General features: G+C 39.5%; 1 protein-coding gene and 1 pseudogene across 8 annotated transcripts; one reads left to right on the top strand and one right to left on the bottom strand.

Annotated features, from left to right (window-relative positions):
- Positions 1 to 306: 306 nt before the first annotated feature.
- Positions 307 to 21,159, bottom strand: LOC111339221 (uncharacterized). Of its 8 annotated transcripts, none has more exons than XM_022945819.2 (12): positions 20,905 to 21,159; positions 14,951 to 15,005; positions 13,365 to 13,427; positions 12,267 to 12,386; positions 12,066 to 12,167; positions 9,728 to 9,769; positions 9,444 to 9,485; positions 9,161 to 9,202; positions 8,633 to 8,674; positions 3,647 to 3,691; positions 3,344 to 3,385; positions 307 to 1,908 (listed from the first exon to the last, which is right to left on the bottom strand). In XM_022945819.2, exons 1-12 carry the CDS (start codon positions 21,078 to 21,080, stop codon positions 1,783 to 1,785), a joined length of 897 nt encoding a protein of 298 aa, XP_022801554.1. In that variant the 5' UTR covers positions 21,081 to 21,159; the 3' UTR covers positions 307 to 1,782. The 8 variants fall into 8 exon arrangements, with proteins under 8 accessions (XP_022801554.1, XP_022801555.1, XP_022801558.1 ...); XM_022945820.2 differs by having other exon boundaries at positions 9,728 to 9,766; XM_022945823.2 differs by lacking the exon at positions 8,633 to 8,674.
- Positions 4,146 to 5,281, top strand: LOC148733245 (uncharacterized; annotated as a pseudogene).
- Positions 21,160 to 22,398: the final 1,239 nt, after the last annotated feature.

Here is a 22,398-nt window from a genome sequence, read left to right as displayed (position 1 = left end):
TCCTTCAAAGGGAAGATTACTATTTCCTCCTAGCAAGGAAAAAGGGCCTTCTTTCAGAAAAGGACTTAAAAGACCTTTAGATTCCCCCCTCCCCTATTGCAATGTTGTTTGCGGTAACACAAGAAATGCATGCTTGAGCTGTTAAGCTCCAACAACATTGTACCAGGGGTGGGGAGGGGGGACAGTTTGTTCCTTTGGGAAACGATTGTTGCATGGCGGGAAATTAAAATTTGCATTGAAAGGTCTCAACAGTTTTGTCCGGGATTGTCGCTCTGTGAAGATAACTACAACAACAACACTAACAACAACAACAACAATATTCTTTATTTAACGAAGGTGACGTAATTAACCCTTATGAGTTATCTAACTTACGGCCTTCACAACAAACCCACCATCCCACCCCAGGGGAGGACATCCATCACACAGTAACCTCGCGTGTGGGAAATTAACGACTCCTACCCCAACGCTGCAGGAGACGGGACCTCCATTTATTCGTCCCTATCCGAGAAGACTAGAATATCTAACCATTTCTTGATGTTATAGAAAGGCAGCAAATTCTTCTCAATTTTTTTAAGACCTTAAGTGTTGGTTCCGCCGAACCCTCGACCTCCCGCACAACAGTCCAGCGCACAACAGTCCAGCGTTCGTGCACACTTTCCCCGGTATGGTGTTTATTTTTTTATTTTTCCCCACTGAGGTTTACATACATTTTAAAGATTAGGCGTACTCTGGGGCCTTAAGTCGCCGTAAATTTTGGCAACTTTGGGCGATTTAAGGCGACTTAGGCAAAATTGAAAGAAAAAACATTGCGACTTTAGACGATTTAAGACGACTTAAGGCGACTTGAAGCGACTTAAAGCGATTTTATTTGACTGAACTGATTAAATCAAAGTTAGCAACAGTCTCTCCCTAAACCTTAAAAATACTTACAGAATCCCTTGCAATAAACACAATAGTCATTTTGGTTACTTTTGTGTGCTCATAAGTCACCATAAGTCTAAAATATCCAGATTTCAAATCAATTTGAGCTTACAGTATCTTACCCGAGAACACAAAGCAATGCTCCAACACTGGACACCAAAACTAGGCTAGTGTCGAGTCCAGTGCACAAAGCATTAAGCCACCATGCCTCTGCCTCTGATCCTTATGATTAAAGTGGAGTGAATGGGGTCAATTGGGACGAGTGGAACCCTTATAACATTGCGTAATCAAGAGCGACTTAGGGCAACTTAAGGCAACTTAATGTCCCAGAGTGGGCCTAAGATTGGAAGCGAACAACTATAAAAATACATCGTTCATCCAATCAGAGACACGATTGATAGTACTTCACTGGAGTAAATATCCAGGAAAATATTAATTAACACGATAAATTACCGAATCATGACTTGTCATCACGTAATTCTAACACTACAGAACCGAATTGGATATGATAGTCAGTCACGATCCTCGGTTCGTTTTGAAAGCACTCAGTGCTTCAATTCATCTTCTTCGTTCCATACATCTCTTTGATATACAGAAGTATTCTATCGTTCTTAGCCTTGCAATTACAACCAATTCGTTAAACTAGCCAGCTCGACTTACATTACATGCAAATCATACCGCTCTATTCTTAACTAGGTTTGCAATAGAAGGGGTGGAACTCACCAAATGCACAATACGACATACATACGCACACGCATACATACTGGTACATACATACGCGTACATCTAGAACTTAACATTCATGTGAATTTTAAGCTTATCAAAGTAACGTAGTTCACAACAAGTAACCTGCATGGTTTACTACCGCAATCCTGCTGCTAGTTGTGTTATATGGTCATACGTGATAGCACACTCAATATTCCTGGTGTCTTTTTCTCGCATAAGCTCAGCGTCTGTATCTGCACATCTATTTTGCAAAACGTCCACCTTAGGTGAAGAAAAAGAAAATGAACAAACAAGCTAACAAGGCAAGGGAAATGTACCAAAGCAGAGGTAAAATTGTTCATACGCCACAATCGGCGAAAATCGCATCGCCGCACCGGGCACACTCAGCCGATCGCCGCGTTCGTATTATAAAATCACCAGGTGTGTCGCCGGTGTTTCGCTTTGTTATGCGAAGCGCGGCCATTAATTTCCATGCGAGACCTACTTCTTATTCTGCAGCGGTTGTGGTCAGGTTTTTCGGACGGGTACGTTTAACACTACCCTTGTCCGAAGGAAAAAGTAATTTGAAAAGAAAGTTTCTTGTCCTGAGCACTCTAGACATGATCGTGTAAACTGGGAGGAAACATGAACTTCTAGTCCAGGTTTTACCAACATTAATAAGCTGCGCCGGTGGAGGGTGTTACAACATAATTTGGTTTTATCAACTGAGTTGATAGTATAAATTGGCCACGGCCGTTAAAAGTTTCAAAGCCGACGTTTCGAATGTTGGCCCTTGGTCAAAGCGAATTCAAGGGTGGTATACTTAAAAGCGTAAAACTGCAGAGAAGAAACCCGAATAATAATATTAAATTAATTTTATAATAACTCAACAATGAGAGCGCATTAGTTACAAACTTTTAAGCTCTGCCTTAAAGAGGGACAATGAATTGCTGTTTTTAATGTCATTGTCTAAAACGTATGATGCACGATCCTTCTCAGTAGATAGCGCTATTTATGCAATAGCGAAACTCAGACCTGAAAAAAATCAGGCCTGTACGGGATTCGAACCACTGACCTCTGCGATACTAGTGCAGCGCTCTACCAATTGAGCTAACAAGCCATCTGGGAGTAGGCCGTTAAGTTGATTCGTAATAAACCCGTGATGATAAGTCAGATACAATGAATATATGAAGTGCATATATTTTGAACTGCGGTATTAAATACCTATGATGCACGATCCTTCGCAGTAGATAGCGCTATTTATGCAATAGCGAAAATCAGCAGTTCAAAATATATGAACTTGATATATTTTTTTCAGGTCTGATTTTCGCTATTGCATAAATAGCGCTATCTACTGCGAAGGCTCGTGCATCATACGTATTTAATATCGCAGTTCAAAATATATGAACTTCATATATTCAATGTGTCATTGTCTAAGTTGTTCCAGTCCTTAGAGGCTTGATAAATGAAAGTTTGTTTGCCCCAATTGATACGCACGCGAGGAAGATGTAAATCACTGCTTTTGCGAGGTAGACGACAATGAAAACTGCTATTGCGTCTGATGTCAAATTTAAAATCAATTTCCCCTAATAAATATTTTTGCATCATAACACAGCGATGGAAGTGTCGTCTCTTTGAGAGGGGCTTTAGGTCCAAACGATCGAAGCAAACGATCATAGCACAAAAAATTATGGTTCAAGAAATTAAATTTAAGTACCTGATTCTCCAGAGCTTGAATTCTATCACGGTCAGCATGTTGCTGAAAACAGAAAATATTTCGGCATGAGCGATGTGGGCAGGTCAGTGACACATAGTTTGATTTTATCAACTGAGTTAATAGTGTAAATCGGCCACCGTAAAAACTTTCAAAGCTGACGTTTCGAGCGCTAGCCCCTGTTCAGAGCGAATTTAAGGGTGGTATACTTAAAAGCGTAAAACTGACTTAAAAGTGTAAAAGTGCAGAGAAGAACCCAAAGGAATACCGCAAAAACTTACGGTTCAAGACATTTAATTTAAGTACCTGATTCTCCAGAGCTTGAATTCTTTCATTGTGGTCAGCATGTTGCTGAAAATAGTAAATATTTCGACATGAGCGATGTGGGTAGGTCAGTGACACATGATTTGGTTTTATCAACTGAGTTGATAGTGTAAATTGGCCACCGTAAAAAGTTTCAAAGCTGACGTTTCGAACGATAGCCCTTCGTCAGAGCGAATTATAAGATGATTGTTGCATAATCAGCAATTCACGCCGCCAGTTAGATTTATCACAACAGAATCGTTGCTAATTAGTGTGTATTGTAATGTGACCGTAATTATATGCAAAATGCCCGAAGGTATAAAACACGTGAATTTTGACTCTAATTTATTATTTACTTGGATTAGTGTGTGCGAAAATAAAGAACCTTATTTTTACAGGACCGAGTAGTTAACATGGTGTCAGGATTTAACAAACCCAGCCAAGACTAACGTCGACAGCGATCACCGCCAGCTTTTCGAAACATCAACTCTCTCAATCTACAATGGCTGAGTTGGAGCATTTATCAGCGCCGAAAGGAAAATTTACGGCGGGCCCCGAATGTTACCAAAAGTGCTTGGATTGGGTTGAGGAATGCGAACTTCTTTTGAATGGTCCGCTAGCTTCGAAGAGCAAAGCTGTGAAAGCAAATTATGTTCTCATTTGAGCAGGAAAAGCTGGAAGAACACACATTAAGTCACAGAATCTCACCACGGATAAGAAGGGAGATCCAAGCGTGCTGTTTAAAAAGTTAGTGGAGTGGACAAAGCCGAAATCCAACGCACTCGCAGCCGCATCAAATTTCCGCCGCCTGGAGCAAGGTGATCTTAGCCTTGCAGAGTACATTGACAAAGCCACTATTCTGTGCGACCAGTGTGAATATCCTCCAGAAGCCTGCGACCGACTACTTCGGGATGCAATAGTTATTGGACTACGCTCGAAAGAGGCATATTACAAATGCATTGAAAAAGGTTCCGAATTGACGCTAGAAGAGGCAATAGAAATCGCTCAGAATCAGGACGCCACAACACACCAAGTTGGTTATATGCGACCGGAATTCAAAGGCGAACCACTAAAAATGGAAGTTCATAAACTCCAAGGAAACAGGCAGTCAAGAGCAAACCGGAACAGACAGCAGCAACAAAGACCAGCTTCCAGTGATCAGAAACAGGGAAGGTCAAAGAGGAAAACTTGTTTCTATTGTGGAGCGAAACCGTCACATCCCAAAAGTGAATGTCCCGCAAAGAAGGCAAAGTGCTTCAAAAATGGGAAGGAAGGGCATTACGGTTCCGTGTGCAAATCAAAGAGTAAAGACGCACGTGTCAATGAGTTACAAGTCCAGTCTACAACAGCTTCTGAATGCACGGACTGCGTACTGAATGAATACGAGCCAGTTTACTTCAACGCGCCTATTCATCACCTCAAGACAGTAACAGTAGAAAGTCTCAATCATCCAAAATCAGAACCTCACACCCGCCCGCTATGGCTCAGCCAAGAATTTTCATCACAAATCTTCCAGATTGACTGCGAGGTTGATACCGGAGCAAGTTGTAACATACTGCCGTTGTACAAGGCTAAAGCACTCTTCGGAAACGACTTGAAGTTGGGCAAACCAACCGTGAATCTCAAGGGCTACAATGACAGTCCAGTGGAAAACCTTGGTTCCTGCATTGTGTACCTTTACCATGGTAACAAGATATTCAGAGTTTTGTGCGAAGTCGCAGACAGCAAAGGTCATATGATCCTAGGCAGAAAGCAAGCGTTAATCATGGAATACGTCAATTTCCCTGAAATCCAGAAACCTGGTGTTCAAGCTAAAACAGATCGGTCTATCAAAACAATCGTGGAAGAGCCCGCGAAAACTACTAATGGTCCAGTAACTCCAAGAGTTCAGAAATGCACTGATCCAGGGGTACCAGTGATCCAAAGCAGCACTGAAGAGAAGATAACCATTAATGGAAAGACACACTCATTGCCTACCACTAAGGATTACTTACTGCAGGAATACGGCGATGTGTTTCAAGGCATAGGAACTTTACCAGGTGGACCTTATCGTATCCAGTTAAAGGAAGGCTACAACCCCGTTCAACACCCACCGCGCCAAGTTGCAGTCAGCCTTAAACCATCCTATAAAGCAGAATTGGAGAGATTGACACAGCTTGGAGTCATTAAAGTAGTAAGGAACACACTGAGTGGATTAACTCGATTGTTCCAGTTAAGAAACCAGATGGTTCCTTACGGCTATGTCTTGATCCAAAAGATCTCAACCGAGCGATAAAGAGGAATCAGTGGTACAGCAGAACAGTCGATGACATCCTACCGGAATTAGCAAATTCGAAGTATTTCAGTTTGCTTGACGCGAAATCGGGATATTGGCATGTCTCTCTTGACAAGGAAAGCAGTTACCTGACAACTTTCAATACACCCTGGGGCAAGTACCAATGGCTACGCTTACCCTTTGGGCTAAAGGTATCAGGAGATGTCTTTCAGGAAAGAATCGACAGAGTACTGAAAAGTGTCCCCAATAGCGTTGGAATCGTTGACGATATCCTTTGCCACGGCAACGAAGAAACTACCCATGACGTTGCAGTCATCACCCTGCTAGAAACAACGAGAGTTAACAATCTCACTTTCAATGCAAAAAAATTTGTGTTCAAGTCTCAAGATTGTACATTCTTCGGAGGAAATCTTACCCCAACCGGGTACAAGATGGACCCCAAAAAAGTGCAAGCCATCACAGAAATGAAACCACCAGACAACCTTCAAGATCTGCAAAGCTTCCTAGGACTGGTAAACTACCCAAACCGGTTCAGTCCAGCACTGGCAGATTTAACAGCACCGCTTGGAACCCTCTGTAAGAAGGACACTCTCTTTACCTGGGAAAGCTCACAACAAACAGCATTTGAGGCTATCAAGAAAGAGATTACAAGTGCACCAGTATTGGCATACTTTGATCAGTCCAAAGCTAGCACTATTCAGTCAGACGCATCCAACAAAGGATTAGGAGCAGTTCTACTCCAAGATGATAAGCCTGTGATCTACGCATCAAGAGCCCTCACTGAGACGGAACAATCTTACTCTAACATTGAACGAGAGCTGCTCAGTGTTGTTTTTGGGCTTGAAAGATTTCATCATTATGTGTATGGATACATAGCGACGGTGCAAACAGATCACAAACCATTGGTCAGCGTGTGGAAGAAATCCATAGTGTGTAACTCACCACGTCTTCAGAGGCTATTGCTGAGACTATCTCAGTATGACGTAAAAATTGAATACCTGAAAGGGAAGGATAATGTCGTAGCTGACGCACTGTCCAGAGTATCTCCTCAGCCAACAAAAGAAGGAGAAGACGAGGAAGATTTCATCCCAGTTCACATGCTCACAGAGGAAATCCCCGCCGATTCTACGAGAGTTGGAGATTTCAGACGCGCAACTGCAGAAGACACTATTTCCGGCTTACTGATGCAAGTGGTAGCAAATGGATGGCCTGAATTAAAGAAAGATTGCCACCCACTTCTTGTAGACTACTGGAGCTACAGAGAAGAGATCAGCGCAGAGAATGGTCTATTGTTCAAAGGCCATCGATTCATAGTTCCTAAGAAATTGCGTAGCAGAGTCCTCCAAACCATCCACGAAGGTCATTTTGGTTTTGAGAAGATGCAACTAAGAGCCCGAGAAGCAGTATTCTGGCCAGGAATAACCTCGGATTTACCACAGACAGCACAGGGTTGTGAAGTGTGCCAGACGTTCTCGAGGAGCCAACAACGCGAGACAATGTTGCCCCATGAAGTTCCTCAAGGACCTTGGGAGAAGTTAGGAATTGATTTCTTCGAGTTTCAGTCTACTACCTACCTCCTGATAGCAGACTACTACAGTAGGTTTCCCGTGATCCGGAAGGTACGCAGCACCAATGCAAACACTACCACCGAGATTTTGAAGCAAGTGTTTAGCGAATATGGAGTACCTCAAACCGTTATGACAGACAACGGTCCCCCGTTCTCGTCGAAGGAATTTGCAGCTTTTGCAAACCAATACCGCTTTGACCACATCACGTCTAGCCCCCGTTACCCGCAGAGTAATGGCTTTATCGAACGTATGGTGCAGGCGGTCAAGCAGTGCATGAGAAAATGTGCAGTCGCAGGACATGATGCAAACTTAGCTATGTTGGTCTACAGAGCCACACCCCTTACTACCAGCATACCGTCACCTGCAGAGCTATTGAACGGACGAAAATACAGAGCATTACTTCCAACCAAATCCCCTGTCCAGAATCCTCAATACCAGGTTGTCCGAGAGCAAATGGTGAAAGACAAGAACAAAGTGTGCGAACACTACAACAAAACTGCAAGGGATCTACCTTCATTGCCACAAAATCAGAGAGTGTACGTACAGGTCCACCCCCAATATAACCAGTGGACTCCAGCAACCGTTACCAAAACGCCAGTAGCGTCTCAACCAAGATCGTACAGTGTCGAAACTACTAAGAGAGCCCAGTTAGTGAGGAATCGTCGCTTCATTCGTCCAGCACAAGGGATTACTCCCGTTCCTGCCGATAGTATGAAGCGTGGCGATAATAGTAGCAGTGAACGACCAAGACGTGTGATTACAAGACCTAAAAGACTTATAGAGACAATTTAATTAGTTTCAATGTTTTCAGTTAAGGCCTAATTTTTTTTTTTTTTTTTTATTAGAGGGGAGATGTTGCATAATCAGCAATTCACGCCGCCAGTTAGATTTATCACAACAGAATCGTTGCTAATTAGTGTGTATTGTAATGTGACCGTAATTATATGCAAAATGCCCGAAGGTATAAAACACGTGAATTTTGACTCTACATTTATTATTTACTTGGATTAGTGTGTGCGAAAATAAAGAACCTTATTTTTACAGGACCGAGTAGTTAACAATGATATCCTTAAAAGCGTAAAACTGTAGAGAAGAAACCAAAGGAGTACCACAAAAAAGGCGGTTTAAGACATTAAATTTAAGTACCTGATTCTCCAGACCTTGAATTCTATCATGGTCAGCATGTTGCTGAAAATATAAAAAATATTTCGTTCTGAGCGATGTGGGCAGGTCAGTGACACATAGCTTGATTTTATCAACTGAGTTGATAGTTCAAACAACAACAAACATATGAAACATATGTATGAACTGCGGTTATGAGACGTATATGTGAACGATCCTTCGCAGTAAAGCACTATTTGAGCAATAGTGAAAATCAGACCTGAAAAAACCGTACAGAACCGTACAGGCCTGAAATTTTTTTCAGGTCTGATTTTCACTATTGCTCAAATAGTGCTTTACTGCGAAGGATCGTTCACATATATGAGTTGATAGTGTAAATTGGCCACCGTAAAAAGTTTCAAGGCTGATGTTTCGAGCGTTAGCCCCTGGTCAGAGCGAATTAAAGGGTGGTATACTTAAAAGCGTAAAACTGACTTAAAAGTGTAAAACTGCAGAGAAGAAACCAAAGGAATACCACAAAAAATTACGGTTCAAGAAATTAAATTTAAGTACCTGATTCTCCAGAGCTTGAATTCCATCATGGTCAGCATGTTGCTGAAAATAGAAAATATTTCGGCATGAGCGATGTGGGCAGGTCAGTGACGCATGATTTGGTTTAATCAACTGGGGTGATAGTGTAAATTGGCCACCGTAAAAGTTTCAAAGCTGACGTTTCGAACGTTAGCCCTTCGTCAGCGCAAATTAAAGGGTGGTATACTTAAAAGCATAAAACTGCAGAGAAGAAACCAAAGGAATAACACAAAAAATTACAGTTCAAGACATTAAACTTAAGTACCTGATTCTCCAGAGCTTGAATTCTATCACGGTCAGCATGTTGCTGAAAATAGAAAATATTTCAGCATGAGCGATGTGGGTAGGTCAGTGACACATGATTTGGATTTATCAACTGAGTTGATAGTGTTAATTGGCCACCGTAAAAAGTTTCAAAGCTGACGTTTCGAACGTTAGCCCTTCGTCAGCGCGAATTAAAGGGTGGTTTACTTAAAAGCGTAAAACTGCAGAGAAGAAACCAAAAGAATACCACAAAAAATGGCAGTTCAAGACATTTAATTCAAATACCTGATTCTCCAGAGCTCGAATTCTATCATGGTCAGCATGCTGCTGAAAATAGAAAATTTCAGTTCGGCATGAGCGATGTCGGCGGGTCAGTAACACAAAAGAAAGCACAAATGCCAGCGTGATCCATATTTAAGCTTGGCCAAAGTCCAAATTTACTGCTGTCATCAATTAGGATAAACTGCATTTGGGAGTTTTAAGGAGAATCTGACGAATTATATTGTACAATGAACCACAAGTAACCCAGGCTCACTGTCTGTGTCACGTACACCCGTACACCTTGTTAAGTAGAGAGAACATATGGGGCGAAGTTTAGGTCTGGAAATTTGCTTGAAAATGGAAATAGCAATCAAGGAAACTTACCATGTGACGATTTGTTGTTGTCGTTAATATGTACACGAAGTTTCGGGAAAAGTACTCTTCTTCACCTTTCCTTCATAGTAGAGAGGCAAGGTAGGAGGCTGACGGCAGCGTCGGGGACCGATTGACCCTCAATCCAGCACATTTTTTCGCGAAAATCCAGTCCAGTCGCCAAATAAACACGCCGGGCTCGTAGAACAAGAACAACTCAAAACCGTGAATCCGCTAAAGCAGCTCCAGCTTAAAACGCGAAGCCAGCAGTCTCCGTAAAACTTGTCCGTTAACCCACAAGAATGGCGGCCCGAAACCGTTGTATTCAAACTGGCACTGAGCTCGAGGCACCAGGTGACGAGTATAATAAGTCCCCGTGGAGTGAGGAGAGTCCCATATTGCTCAAAGGCAAAACTCACCGTCCGACTACACCCTCGGGAATATTGGCCAGAATCCATTCTTTCCCAACAGCCAATTATACATCGAGATGGACAGAAAAAATTGAAATTCATATATTCCCGAGGGTGTAGTCGGACGGTGAGTTTTACCTTTGAGCAATCTGGGACTCCCATCACTCCATGGAGACTTATTATACTCGTCACCAGGTGCCCCGAGCTCAGTGCCAGTTTGAAGTGGACCAGTTGTGATGCCAACAGTTTCGGGCCGCCATTCTAGTGGGTTAACGTACAAGTTTTACGGAGCCTGCTGGCTTCGCGTTTCAAGCTGGAGCTGCTTTAGTGGATTCACGGTTTTGAGTTATTCTTGTTCTACGACCCCGGCGTGTTTATTTGGCGACTAGATTGGATTTTCGCGATAAAAACGTACTGGTTTGAGGGTCGATCAGTCCCCGACGCTGCCTTCAGCCTCTTACCTTGTCTCTTTACTATAAAGTAAAAGGTGAAGAAGAGTATTTTTCCCGAAACTTCGTGTACATATTAACGACAACAACAAATCGCCACATGGTAAATTTCATTGATATTTATTTCTATTTTAAAGCAAATTCCTAGACCTAAACTTCGCCCCGTGTGTTCTCTCTATTTAACAATGAGTACGTGACACAAACAGTGAGCCTGGGCTACCTATGCAATGAACATAGAATTACAAAACTGTGGAATATTATGTGTAAAGTAGCTCCTCCGTCTTCCTTAGGTACTCTTTCATCCTTTAAGAACTTTGTCACTAATCACTATTTTAATTTATTAGCAAATGTTTTCGATATTGACCAACCGTGTACCTGGTCAGTGTTTATAGACTGTTCCTGCCATAGAACTCATTCGCACTGACTTAAAACTTTGTAATATTTATTTATTTTTTATTCTGTAGGGAGTTTCCTTGCATGGGTACTCACGTCCCGTTCGTTACTCCCTTTTGGCAATTTTTTGTACGTGTAACTTCTCGTTTATTACTTTTGTAACTCAGTAGAATGCCAATAAAAAAAAAAGAAAAAAAAAAAAAGAGAAACATGCACCGAAAAGGTAAACTCCCATCTCGTAGAATGCTCGAATACAAAGGGAAGAACGACGCACAAAGAAGATTCAACATAATCCAGTACCTTTTCCTCTCCATCTCGAATTGCACCTTCCGACAAAGACTTAAATATTATCTGGAACTTTAAATCTGGAAAGTGCATTAACCCTTATACATGTACTCCCAAGATCTGATGGTTCATTCTCCCCTCTAGCTCTTGCAAATTTCTTTGTGGGTGGGTCAGTGTCACAAGCAAAAGCACAATTGGCTACAGAGCAGGTGTAATTTTGGTGAGCAAGTGCTCAGTATTTTCTTGTTTAAAATTATAGCTGCCATCTTTGATGTCTATAGCAGCAGATGGCTGGGGAGAGAAGGTAATTTATACAAAGAGGTGAGCAATTGTCACAAAGAAAGAGAGGAGAAGGGGTGGGGCAAATTAGAAAATATTCAAATAAAAGAAGCCTCCCAAAAAAGGGTTGGATGGTATTGGTTGGATATATGTATAACATTAGTAGGCTATTACCTGTTTCAAGGCTTGAACCTTCCGATTTATTTCCACCAGGGAATTTCCCAAGCCATGAATTTGAGCCTTTATGTCTGCAATTTCTGTATCTTTCAGGCGGTCCTACAATTACCAAACAAAACAAAAAAATTAATGGAAAGTGTTTCAAGTTGTAGTAAATAAATAAGCAAAAATGAGGGATAAAAGCAATATACACTTTACCTTTTGTTGCAAAAAGGCTACGTCACAAAAAGAAATATGACACTGTTCATTTGAATGTTTACTTTCCCCTTCCACAAGTTCTCTTTTTAAATGATCCATGGCATTGCGATCACCAGTTTGCTGAAAATAGGAAAATTAGGTGGGACAAACTTATAATGAGTATTTCTTGTTTTATTTCCAACAGCTGAACCTCTACTTGAGATGAGAATTATTTTCAATGGGAGGGTGCTCTAGGAGTTTTTGCATGTGTGGTAAACCCCTCATTGAAGGGTGCTAAATATGGGGGTGAAAAGAGCAAAAATTAAAAGGTTATAAGGCAATTAAAGTCCATCAACACTCTGTACCAAGACTAGATTGTACAACTGTATGTCATTCGGAAATTGTGCACAATTTTTAAAAACATTGAAAACACCCTAATAGTTTCATTACTTTACTTTGAAACAAAAACTAACGCGAGCACTATACAGAATAAAAAATTGAAAAAACATCACTCTAAGAGCCTCAAGCTTGTAAGCGGCAAGTCCCTGCTTGTTGTAATCAGTCGGGAGTAGTAAATTAAATAGTTAAAAATGTTGTACAACCCAAATGGCAGCGACGAGTTGAGGTTGTTTGCGGTCTTCTGGGAAAATGGAGTGGGAATTAGTATGTGAATTATTGAATTGTCTGCATCACTGGTTAGATCTTTTTCGAAGTTTGGATCCACCTGCAAAACCACTCTTTCGACTGCAGAGGCACTTTCTGAAGTTTTCAAATATTCACTTAGTGAAACTCCACATTCCTGCAAATATTTTTTAAGTTCTGCCACATTCATGGCATTCAAGTCACTTTTATTCTTCTAATTGGACATTTTAAACCTGAAACTTTTCAAGTTTTTCCGACTTTTCGAGACTTTAAGCAATGGAAAAATCATATAGTAAAGGGAATGTGAAATAGCGACTCACAGTTCATACACATGTAGCAATTTCTTGAGACCGGATGCCCGAAATTTCACGGTTTGTTTACATAAAAAAATCACCTGACACTAGACATGAAATCTAACGCCTAAACGGTGAATTATGATTGGGTTTACCTTCATCTGCACAAGGCTCATTGACGTACCTCTGGTTTAAGAGATGCAATGATGGAGCAAATCTTTCCCTCTGCATCATCATCTGGCTGGAACTAAGAGACATTATGCAAAAGATGAGGTTATGAAAAACAGTATGAAAAACTCTATCAAGAAAAATAGCTTGCCAAGAAACTTTTGTTATGAACAGTGACTGTAAACAATAATTTCTGGAAATTTCTAGAATGCTAAGTAAAGGTGACATGGATACTCAAACTTTCTAATGAGATAGTGCAGAACATTCCAGAACATTTTATTAGGTTATGTAATAATGATGTGATTCTACCAATTGAAATTAGCTGTGCTGCAAACTTCTGGAGTGTTTTAGAATACAATATTTAACAATTATTCGCTGAAGGCGAGGTGAATATCATCGAATAATCCCCAAGACAAAGTCGAGGAGATTATTCAACAATATTCACCAAACCCGAGGCAAATAATTGTTGTAGTATAATTTCAGAGCTGAAAAACAGAGAAATTTCTAAAATCATAACATTTTAGTAACATTTATTAACATTTTATTTTAACATTTTATATAAACCGCACGGAGCGGTTTACTCCACGCGGTTTATATAGCCTAATATAAGGAACCGCTCAACCAATCAGATTGCTGGAAACTCTTTGCTCAGCTCTGAAATTATACTAAAAGTGTATATTAAGACTTGGTCATCTAAGAGAAGGGGTTGCTACTGGCGGCAAAGACCAACTTTGTGGAAAGCTATACTGAGAGAGATATTGGGGTACAGTAGCTGCGTCAATAAAGAGTTCATTCATTCAGATTGTATTCACTTGGCAATAAGCATAGTTCTAAAAAATATAAAATCTCAAAAATATAAAAGCCAACAAAAAGTAAAGAATGCTTCCTCACCATGAACATATTCCAATACAGTTGTGAAAGGTATTTACATGTAAAATTATCACTGCAAGTTTAAGTCTTACTTTGTTGTATAGAATCTGTCTGACTTTAAGGGTTTAAAATTACCTGTAAATAGAGGTTCCATCATTCAAATTACAGCAAGAGGGAAGTAAACACTACTCAGGGGTATTTTAATCAGTTTTGATGCATTCCAAGCCGTACACTTACATGAAATTCGAAATCCAAGATGGCAGACAATAATTTGAGATAATTCTTGAATTTGATGTTTCTATGCACATGCCCAACTGTGACAGTGGTTCCTATAAGTTCTTAAGTTCTAAACATTGTTTAATAAAGTGGTTGAGTTTGTAAGGGAGAAGTTGGTTGAATTTTACTGCAACACAGTAATAGCAGACTGATATCAGGTCGCCAGCCAGAGAAGAACTATTGATTTCACAATGTTCAGGCATGTTCATGCAGTCACTGAGAATTACATTTCAAAGACTGTAAGACAGCAGAGGTCAAATTCATAAGTCCATCATAATGTTGTAAAAAATAATTGAAAAGCATATTTCCACCAATAACCATTTTAAATTGTCCTTAATATGATGTTCTTTATCAAATTAGGAACCTCTGTAGCCTTAATCATTAGTCAAAAGTATGACTTATCATATTGACAACAAAACCTCATTAAAAGTATGACGTATAAAATATAATTAATACCTCTTTTATGACAAGTCTTTGTCCATCGCGAGGACAGAAAAAGAGTGGTGATTCCCTAAATTGAAGAAAGTTGAAGAGATCAATTCTAATGCTTATGTGTAAATGTAGTTGTAATTAAATATATCCTACACAGAATATGTCCCATTCATAAAGAGCATCAGCATTAAAGGTGATTTACATCAGTGTAATAATAGTTTTGACATGTACTTCATATAAATGGCCCCAGTATAATTACCCCGTTTTTGGTGCCAAAACATTGTCCCAGGGAGTCTGGGAACCAATTACCCCCCCTTAATTCAAAGACGAAACGAATTCAGTACTTGAATAATGGTCAACCGAAGACGTCTAAGGATCACATGAAGATGTATAGATTGCCCTATGAATTGTAGGTAACATTTTGTTGCACTTCAACTCTCAAATGACATTTCATATTTACAACAATCTATCTATTTGTTTTTCTATTTGTTGTTCCTTTGGCAACTAGTACAAAAAATAATTGTTTCTCTATACATCTGTAACCTTCCCACTACAGTAATGCTTCACATCACAAGCGCAAATCAAAAGGGAAGGCACGAGTCTTTGAAATAAGTTTCAAGAAAATTATCCCAAAGTATTAAAAATCATAGTCATTGAAAGGCTGAAAAATAAATTGTGGCAAAATGAATTATAACTAAAATTTACAATGTCATTGATTAACTACAGTACTGTTCAAAAGTAAGGTACCACCCTCTCCAGAGATGCATCTTATTTCTCTCAAGACACACATTAAGAGAAACGAGACATGTTTCTCTCAAGGGAAAGTAGACAAGAGGTGGTGACTCACTTTTGACTTTTAATTTTTTTGGTTGACAAACAAACCTCTATGCCACCCAGTACAAAGGAGACATAAAGTTACCATCTACCTCACATGCAAACTCATGGAAAGTAACTTATGAAAATGAGATGAGAAAATTCCATGCACTTGTCCTCCTTGTGGGGATTGTAAGGAAACTAAAATATATTAGACCACTATAGCACAGATTCTTTACTAAGAGGCCACTTTCAGTCACCCTCACACAATTTGAACAAGGCAATCTTCAAAAGTTCAATGCCCACAAGGGACGATTTTGAACTTTCAAACTGATTGACACATTCCACCTGTAGTTGCATGTCTAGTATCAAAGTTGGATCATGTGTACTATAGGTAGTGTCAATCAATATATCTGCTGATATGGCCACCAATATGTTGACCAACTATCAACTCCATCCCCATGTCAAGGTATAAATCAATATATTTGTCCATAGTCGGTTGATATTTGTCAATAGTTGGTCCACAGAAAGGCAACTATCCATCATAACTCAGTTGATATGTAAACCGAGAGACAGTCGATATGTGATTTGTTGAGTGATGGTGAAGTGCTGGTAGTTTCTTGGTCAGGTGTCAGTAATATCTCAGTCAAGAGTCAGTAATCTATCAGTCAAGCGTCAGTATAAAAAGTGAATTGGTAGCATTAGGCTTACTGGCAACAAAATCTAGTCAAACCTTCCAATTTTCTTTTTCTTTACACTTTCATTAGAGAAATCAATTAAATTTAATTTGTCAAAAGAAAAAATACAAAAAAAAGTTTTTAAAAGAAGGCAAGATACAGCTGAAAGAGTGTTTTAGAGTAGCTGGTACCAAAAAGGTACTTGAAAGGTAATCTGGAAGTCTCCAGCAGAGTGTTGACTTCTTTCATCCAGGATCTTGATTTTCATATTTTGTTTTTGTTATGTATTGATTGCACAAAATATGTGAATTTATCACATTTCCCAAAACATTGAGAAATAAGTCTTCATACACTGAATTCATAAATAGCAGCCAACCTGGGTTGAGTTAGCAGCCAAGAATGAAGTTGAGGCGTTTTAGGATAGAACATTCAGAATTTGTAGAGAGAGAAAGAGATAATCATGGACAATCGACTTACGGAAAACGACATTTTTGGTTTTTCTTTAAGTGGCAGAAGAATTTTGGAGCTAAAAAATGATGAGCTACGTTTTTGGCTGAAAGGCAGGAAAGATTCTGCCTAAGGTTTATGCACTAAAGCTCAACTTGTAAAGAGGTAAATATTTAACTTTGCTGACATCATTCAATCGTATACGTCACCATACTGTATCATAGTGTTTGGAGAAATAAAAAAATTAAATAAAAACCAGAAAATATATCTGTACCACTTTCATGATTGCCAGCCTGCATAGTAAAATGAGCGAAGCTGATCTGCACGATCAACTTCTCCCATGAAAGCAGTGTAAACATCAGCAACTCACGGCTTTTGAATTTAAATAATATCGCCTTTTTTCTTTCACTGCACTGGTCGGGAGGGTTCACTGGGGGAAACACTTGTCGACAAGAAAGAAATATCTCGCTTGTCATGCCATTTAGTGAACACTAGAGGGCCACGCTGTGCAGTTACTATCTCTCCTTGCTTGAGCTTTTGTTTCGCACATGGCGGCAAGTCCTTCCTGTTGCAGCGAACTGTTTCACATACATAGGTGTTCTGAGCAAGAAGACAATCAAAGAGGAAAGAACTTGAGAAGAAATGGTCAAAAAACATGTGCCTGTTTTTATTTAGGAAAGGAGTCCCCACTTTCATCATGATGTCATATCCAAGGCCATGAATGCAATGTCCATTTGCCTCTTGTCCAAGATAAACAGAAAAATTTGACACGTAGCCATTGCTCGCATCTGCCACCATCCAGACTTTGATCCCATATTTCGTTGGTTTAGCAGGCATGTACTGGTGGAATGATGATCTTCCTTTAAATGCTATCATTCTCTCATCAGTCAAAAGGTTTTCCACAGCTCATAAACATTTTGAATTTTCTCCAAAATGTTATCAAGGGTTGGACGCAGTTTGAATAATCAGTCATAATTACCATCACCATGTGGTGTTTCTTGTAAAGAATCATTGAAATGAATGTACTGACTGATTTCTTCAAACCTGTTCTTGGTCATAACATTTTGTATGCCACTATTTCCAATACATGAATTGGAAGACCAATACAGCGAAATTCTTGGCAGGCGGTTTATACCCATTATAATGCAAATACCAAAGTAAGCATTAAGTTCTTGAGCAGTGACATCTTCCCACTTGTCAAGCCTTATTGGCTCATTTGCTAATTTCTTCCGCGCATATTGCTTGGTTTTTTGAACCATTAAATCAATAATGGAAAGGTCAAAAATCAGGATAAAAAAGAATTTTTCGTTCGCTTCCTTGGGAACAACAACTTTGATTCCTGAAGTAGCTGTGAAGTTGTTGATCACAAGGTCCTCAAAATCTTGCGACCACGGAGTTTCATCATCCCTTTTGCTCAAATTTTCTTCATCTGATTCGCTTTCACTCCGAATCGCTAATCCTTTGAAAGCTATGTCAGATTTTGTAGAACCCTCACCATCTGATTCATTGCTATTATCTTCATAAGATGATCTGAAAATTTCACGATATTCTTTTTGGCTTCTAGAATGCGGAGTGGTAGCCATATTTCAGGTAACACGGAGCAAGTACCTGGTTTTAAACATCCACTCTCTGCCACAAAGGGGACGCTAATTTATCTGCATTTGGAAAGATCTTATTGGTTAATACTCACTTTAAAAAATTGAAACAAAAAGGTGGGTAAATGTCGCCTGACAGAGGAGCACAGAGTCCCAAAAATAGTCTTGGTCTCTATGGCCGCTTTTGGCTGCTCTAGGAATAATGTGACATTATTGGCCGCTCTAGCAGTGAAAGGGTTAATTTACCCCAAGATGTTCCCAAGAATTTCAATGACCTCTTTGTCATGAAACTCATTAGGGAGATTAATGCTGCCTTTCATTGGTTCGATGCATGACAGCATCAACCCACACTTTAATGAGGGGCGAGAACTGTGAATTTCTTTGGAGGCCAAAAACTTGAGGTTCGTTTCTACACGAGTTATCTCTACTTACACAAATCAAAATTCTGATAAAACTTAGCGAGAACATTTGTCAGATATCAATGTACAAATGCATGTGAGGCTTCTATTATTTCTGCAACTTCCAGGCTCATAACAACTACCAAAATATTTCTAATTGTCCAACTTCAAAGTATGTGAGGCTTTTTTGATATTCCTATTCCCAGAAATCAACTTTGAATTTGGACAATAACAACAGTTTTGTTGGACACATCACTTCCAAAAAGTCAATTCTTCAAGCAAAATATCTAGTAAAACTCACTCCTAAGAATTAATACTCCACAGGTTTTTTATCAAAGAATGGCTCAACCACAGCATTGTGAAAAACAAAACCCCTGTAAGACGATGGCCCACAATGCTTTCAAACTAAAGACAGTTTCACAGTACAGCTGCTGGCCTACATGAACATCAGAATTATCTCCACCATATAATCACTTTGATGTTCAAGCTTCAGAAACTTTACTACATGCAACAAAAAATGAGGAAATCTCATGATATGGTTAGCAAGTTCTCCAATGCCTTGCTGGTTTAGTCAATAATAATAATTGAACAGTTAGCCATCTCATAACATATTATTATTATTATTATTATTATTATTATTATTATTATTATTATTATTATTACACATTAAAATTACTATGAAACATCTGACTGGTCGAGGGCATTCAGTTAATATGCAGGAGCATGTGAACTTGACATGATAACCCAATATCTGCAGCATATATTGGATTATCATGTTGAGTTTAAAGTCTACTTGGTTTCCAACCCCCTTGTCCAAGTAGTTTTGTCAAACTTTTGCTAAAATGGCTAAACCATTCACCTCTGTTTCTGAGAAAGAATTGAAAGATTTGATTGAGAACAAAGATTCCAAAAACAAGCAAACAAAAAAAAAAAAAACAAGTGTAAAAATTCTGAATGATTATCTGAGGGAGAAGAACCTGGAGGAAACAAAAGTTAAAAAAAAGCATGGCCAGTGTTCTTACAACAACCCTAGAAAATGTGATGGCAACCCATACGCAAGAGGTTCCATATGATTTCTTTACAATTTGGACTCAACAGGCATTTCTAGACAAAAAGAACTGACATTATCAAAGACCCAGAATTCACTGAGGCATACAAAAATTTTTTAGCAAAGCGTATTGATTTAAAACGGCAGGGTTTGACAAAGGTTGAACACAAATCTGCTTTGTCAGAAAATGACTAACGAAAGCTGTACAAGAGTGAGGTTTTTAATTTAGCTGATCCTGAAACACTACAAAAAAAATTGTTCTTCGAAATGATGCCGTACTTTTGCCACCGTGGCAAGGAGCTGAAAATAGTAAGACTTTTCGTTAACAACAGGTGACAATTAGGCACTCAATACATGTGCAAATCAGATTAGTGGGTTCTTTGACAAATTTTTTGAAAAATGTATAATAATTAACTGATCATTGAATTTGGTTTTCACATGATAACACGAATTATCAAAATCTTGAGTCTGTGTTATTTGCCTCAGCCTTCGGCTACTGCAGATTACTCACAATATCGTGCTCAACCTCATCCAATAATTGTTTATTGTAAGAAATGTCAAAGCTGTTAGTAATGTCTGCTTCTCAAGAATAATATTGTGAAAAAATATATTTTAGCATTGTGAGCACTAGTGCGGTACTGGTGAAGTGTCAGTGACATATCGGTGGAGTTTTGATCAACACTTTTCGATCGAGAAATCTAACGATTCTCAACCAATATATATCGACCCACTGTCGACTGTCAACTGATCATCAAGTGCATGTCAACCAACTGTCGACTGACTACGGCCAACTATCCACCAACAATCGACCGCATGTTGACCGCCATATCTACGCTGCATGGAACGCCATCGATCTGACACTACTTGTTGTGCACATAATCCTCAAAGTTCAAGAATGTCCCCATCCCAAAGGAGTACAATTCAATAAATTAAGGATTGCTGTTTTGGAAAATCAAAATCCACTTTTCTCTCAAAAATTATGAATCAGTTTCAAACTTACCAAATGGCGAGCCTCTGAACACAAGCATCACAAAATACGTGTGTACAGGAGGCGCCTGTCATAGCAGTTCTCAGTGGTTCACTTGCAAGCTGCGAACAGAGACCACAAAAAAGCTCTTTGCGATCGTCCCGACTCATTTTTTTAACGATTTCCTCTGAAATGTGGTTCCGTAACATATTTTGTTGAGGAATAACTTGTTGCTGATTTCACTCCCGAATATGGAAGAAAACCCAAAGTAAGTCCGTGTTAGTCCGAGCACATCGTGCGCATGCCGAAAAACTTTCGCGGGCTCAAACTTTCTCTTGAGGAGCAGAGAGACAGATGAGATCTGTTTCCGCGGCAAAACCTAGCGCATACGTATACGTTATTCCGCTCAACTGCATTTTGTAATATTTTTGAAGATGGATGAGGGAGTATGACAAGTATACCGACATTTCTAACTCTGTGGATACTTGTGGTGTTTGCTGGCTTTTCGGTTGAGGATATTTTAATGATCAAAGTGCGAACAAAACGCGAAAAAAGCCTGAAAACTTAAAGTTTGAAGAGAGGGGCTTTGGGATTTTCGGTTTTGCGGTTTTGACTGTTTTTTGGATCGGTTTTTCGGTTTTTGGGCAAAAAGGGTCGGTTTTTCGGATTTGATGCGGTTTTCGGTTTTTCCTTTTTGACCTCTTTAAAGGTGAAAATGTAGCGGTTTTGTCAGGTTTGCATGCGGTTTTCGGTTTCCCTGCCTTTTTTCGACGGTTTTTCGGTTTTGGAGATTTTTTCCTCTGGTTTTGCGGTTTCCCAGAGGCCCCAATGCCTCCCTCTTTGAGATTTGAATTGATTTACTGAAGATCAAAATGGGCACATGAGGCAACAAACCTTGAAGGTTAGTCTTGACATGTTGATGTTTTACTTTTGTGAATCACGAAGTTGAATGTGGAGACGATCATGAGACATTTGATGCAAGGAAAGGTGGAAATTTAGATTTTGATCTTGTTTTACTTCATATTCGAAGAAAAATTTTTAATTAAAAAATTCAAACATAACATTTTAAGAGGGGGGCATCGGAGCCCATTAGAAACCGCAAAACCGTAGAAAAAATCATCCAAAACCGAAAAACCGAAACAAAAATTGATCAAAACCGAAAACCACATCCAAAACTGTCATGAAAACCGATACATTTTCACATCTCAGTTATTGAAGCCCTAATCGATCTGATACAGTAGTGACAAGAGGAGCATACAGAGTAAACGACATCAATTTCATAGCAGTATTTGTGAATGACAGGGACTTGGCATTCGTATCTCCTAGTATCTGCTTAGATTATAGGCTTTATTTCAGCTGCCTACTACTCGTCCTAAACGAGCCATTACATATATAACAGGGGCGTAGCGTGAGATTTCGAAGGTGTACACACAGCGCGGAAATTGGGAGCGCCGAAGGCGCCCCAAACTAGGGGGTCTGGCGGCATACTCTGCCAGAAAATTTTGAAATTTAGGGTCTCGGAACTGC

The sequence above is a fragment of the Stylophora pistillata genome, chromosome 4, assembly GCF_964205215.1.
Source record: "Stylophora pistillata chromosome 4, jaStyPist1.2, whole genome shotgun sequence".
Taxonomy (NCBI): domain Eukaryota; kingdom Metazoa; phylum Cnidaria; class Anthozoa; order Scleractinia; family Pocilloporidae; genus Stylophora; species Stylophora pistillata.
Note: the sequence above shows the minus strand (reverse complement) of the source record. Positions and strands in the feature narration are given on the sequence as shown.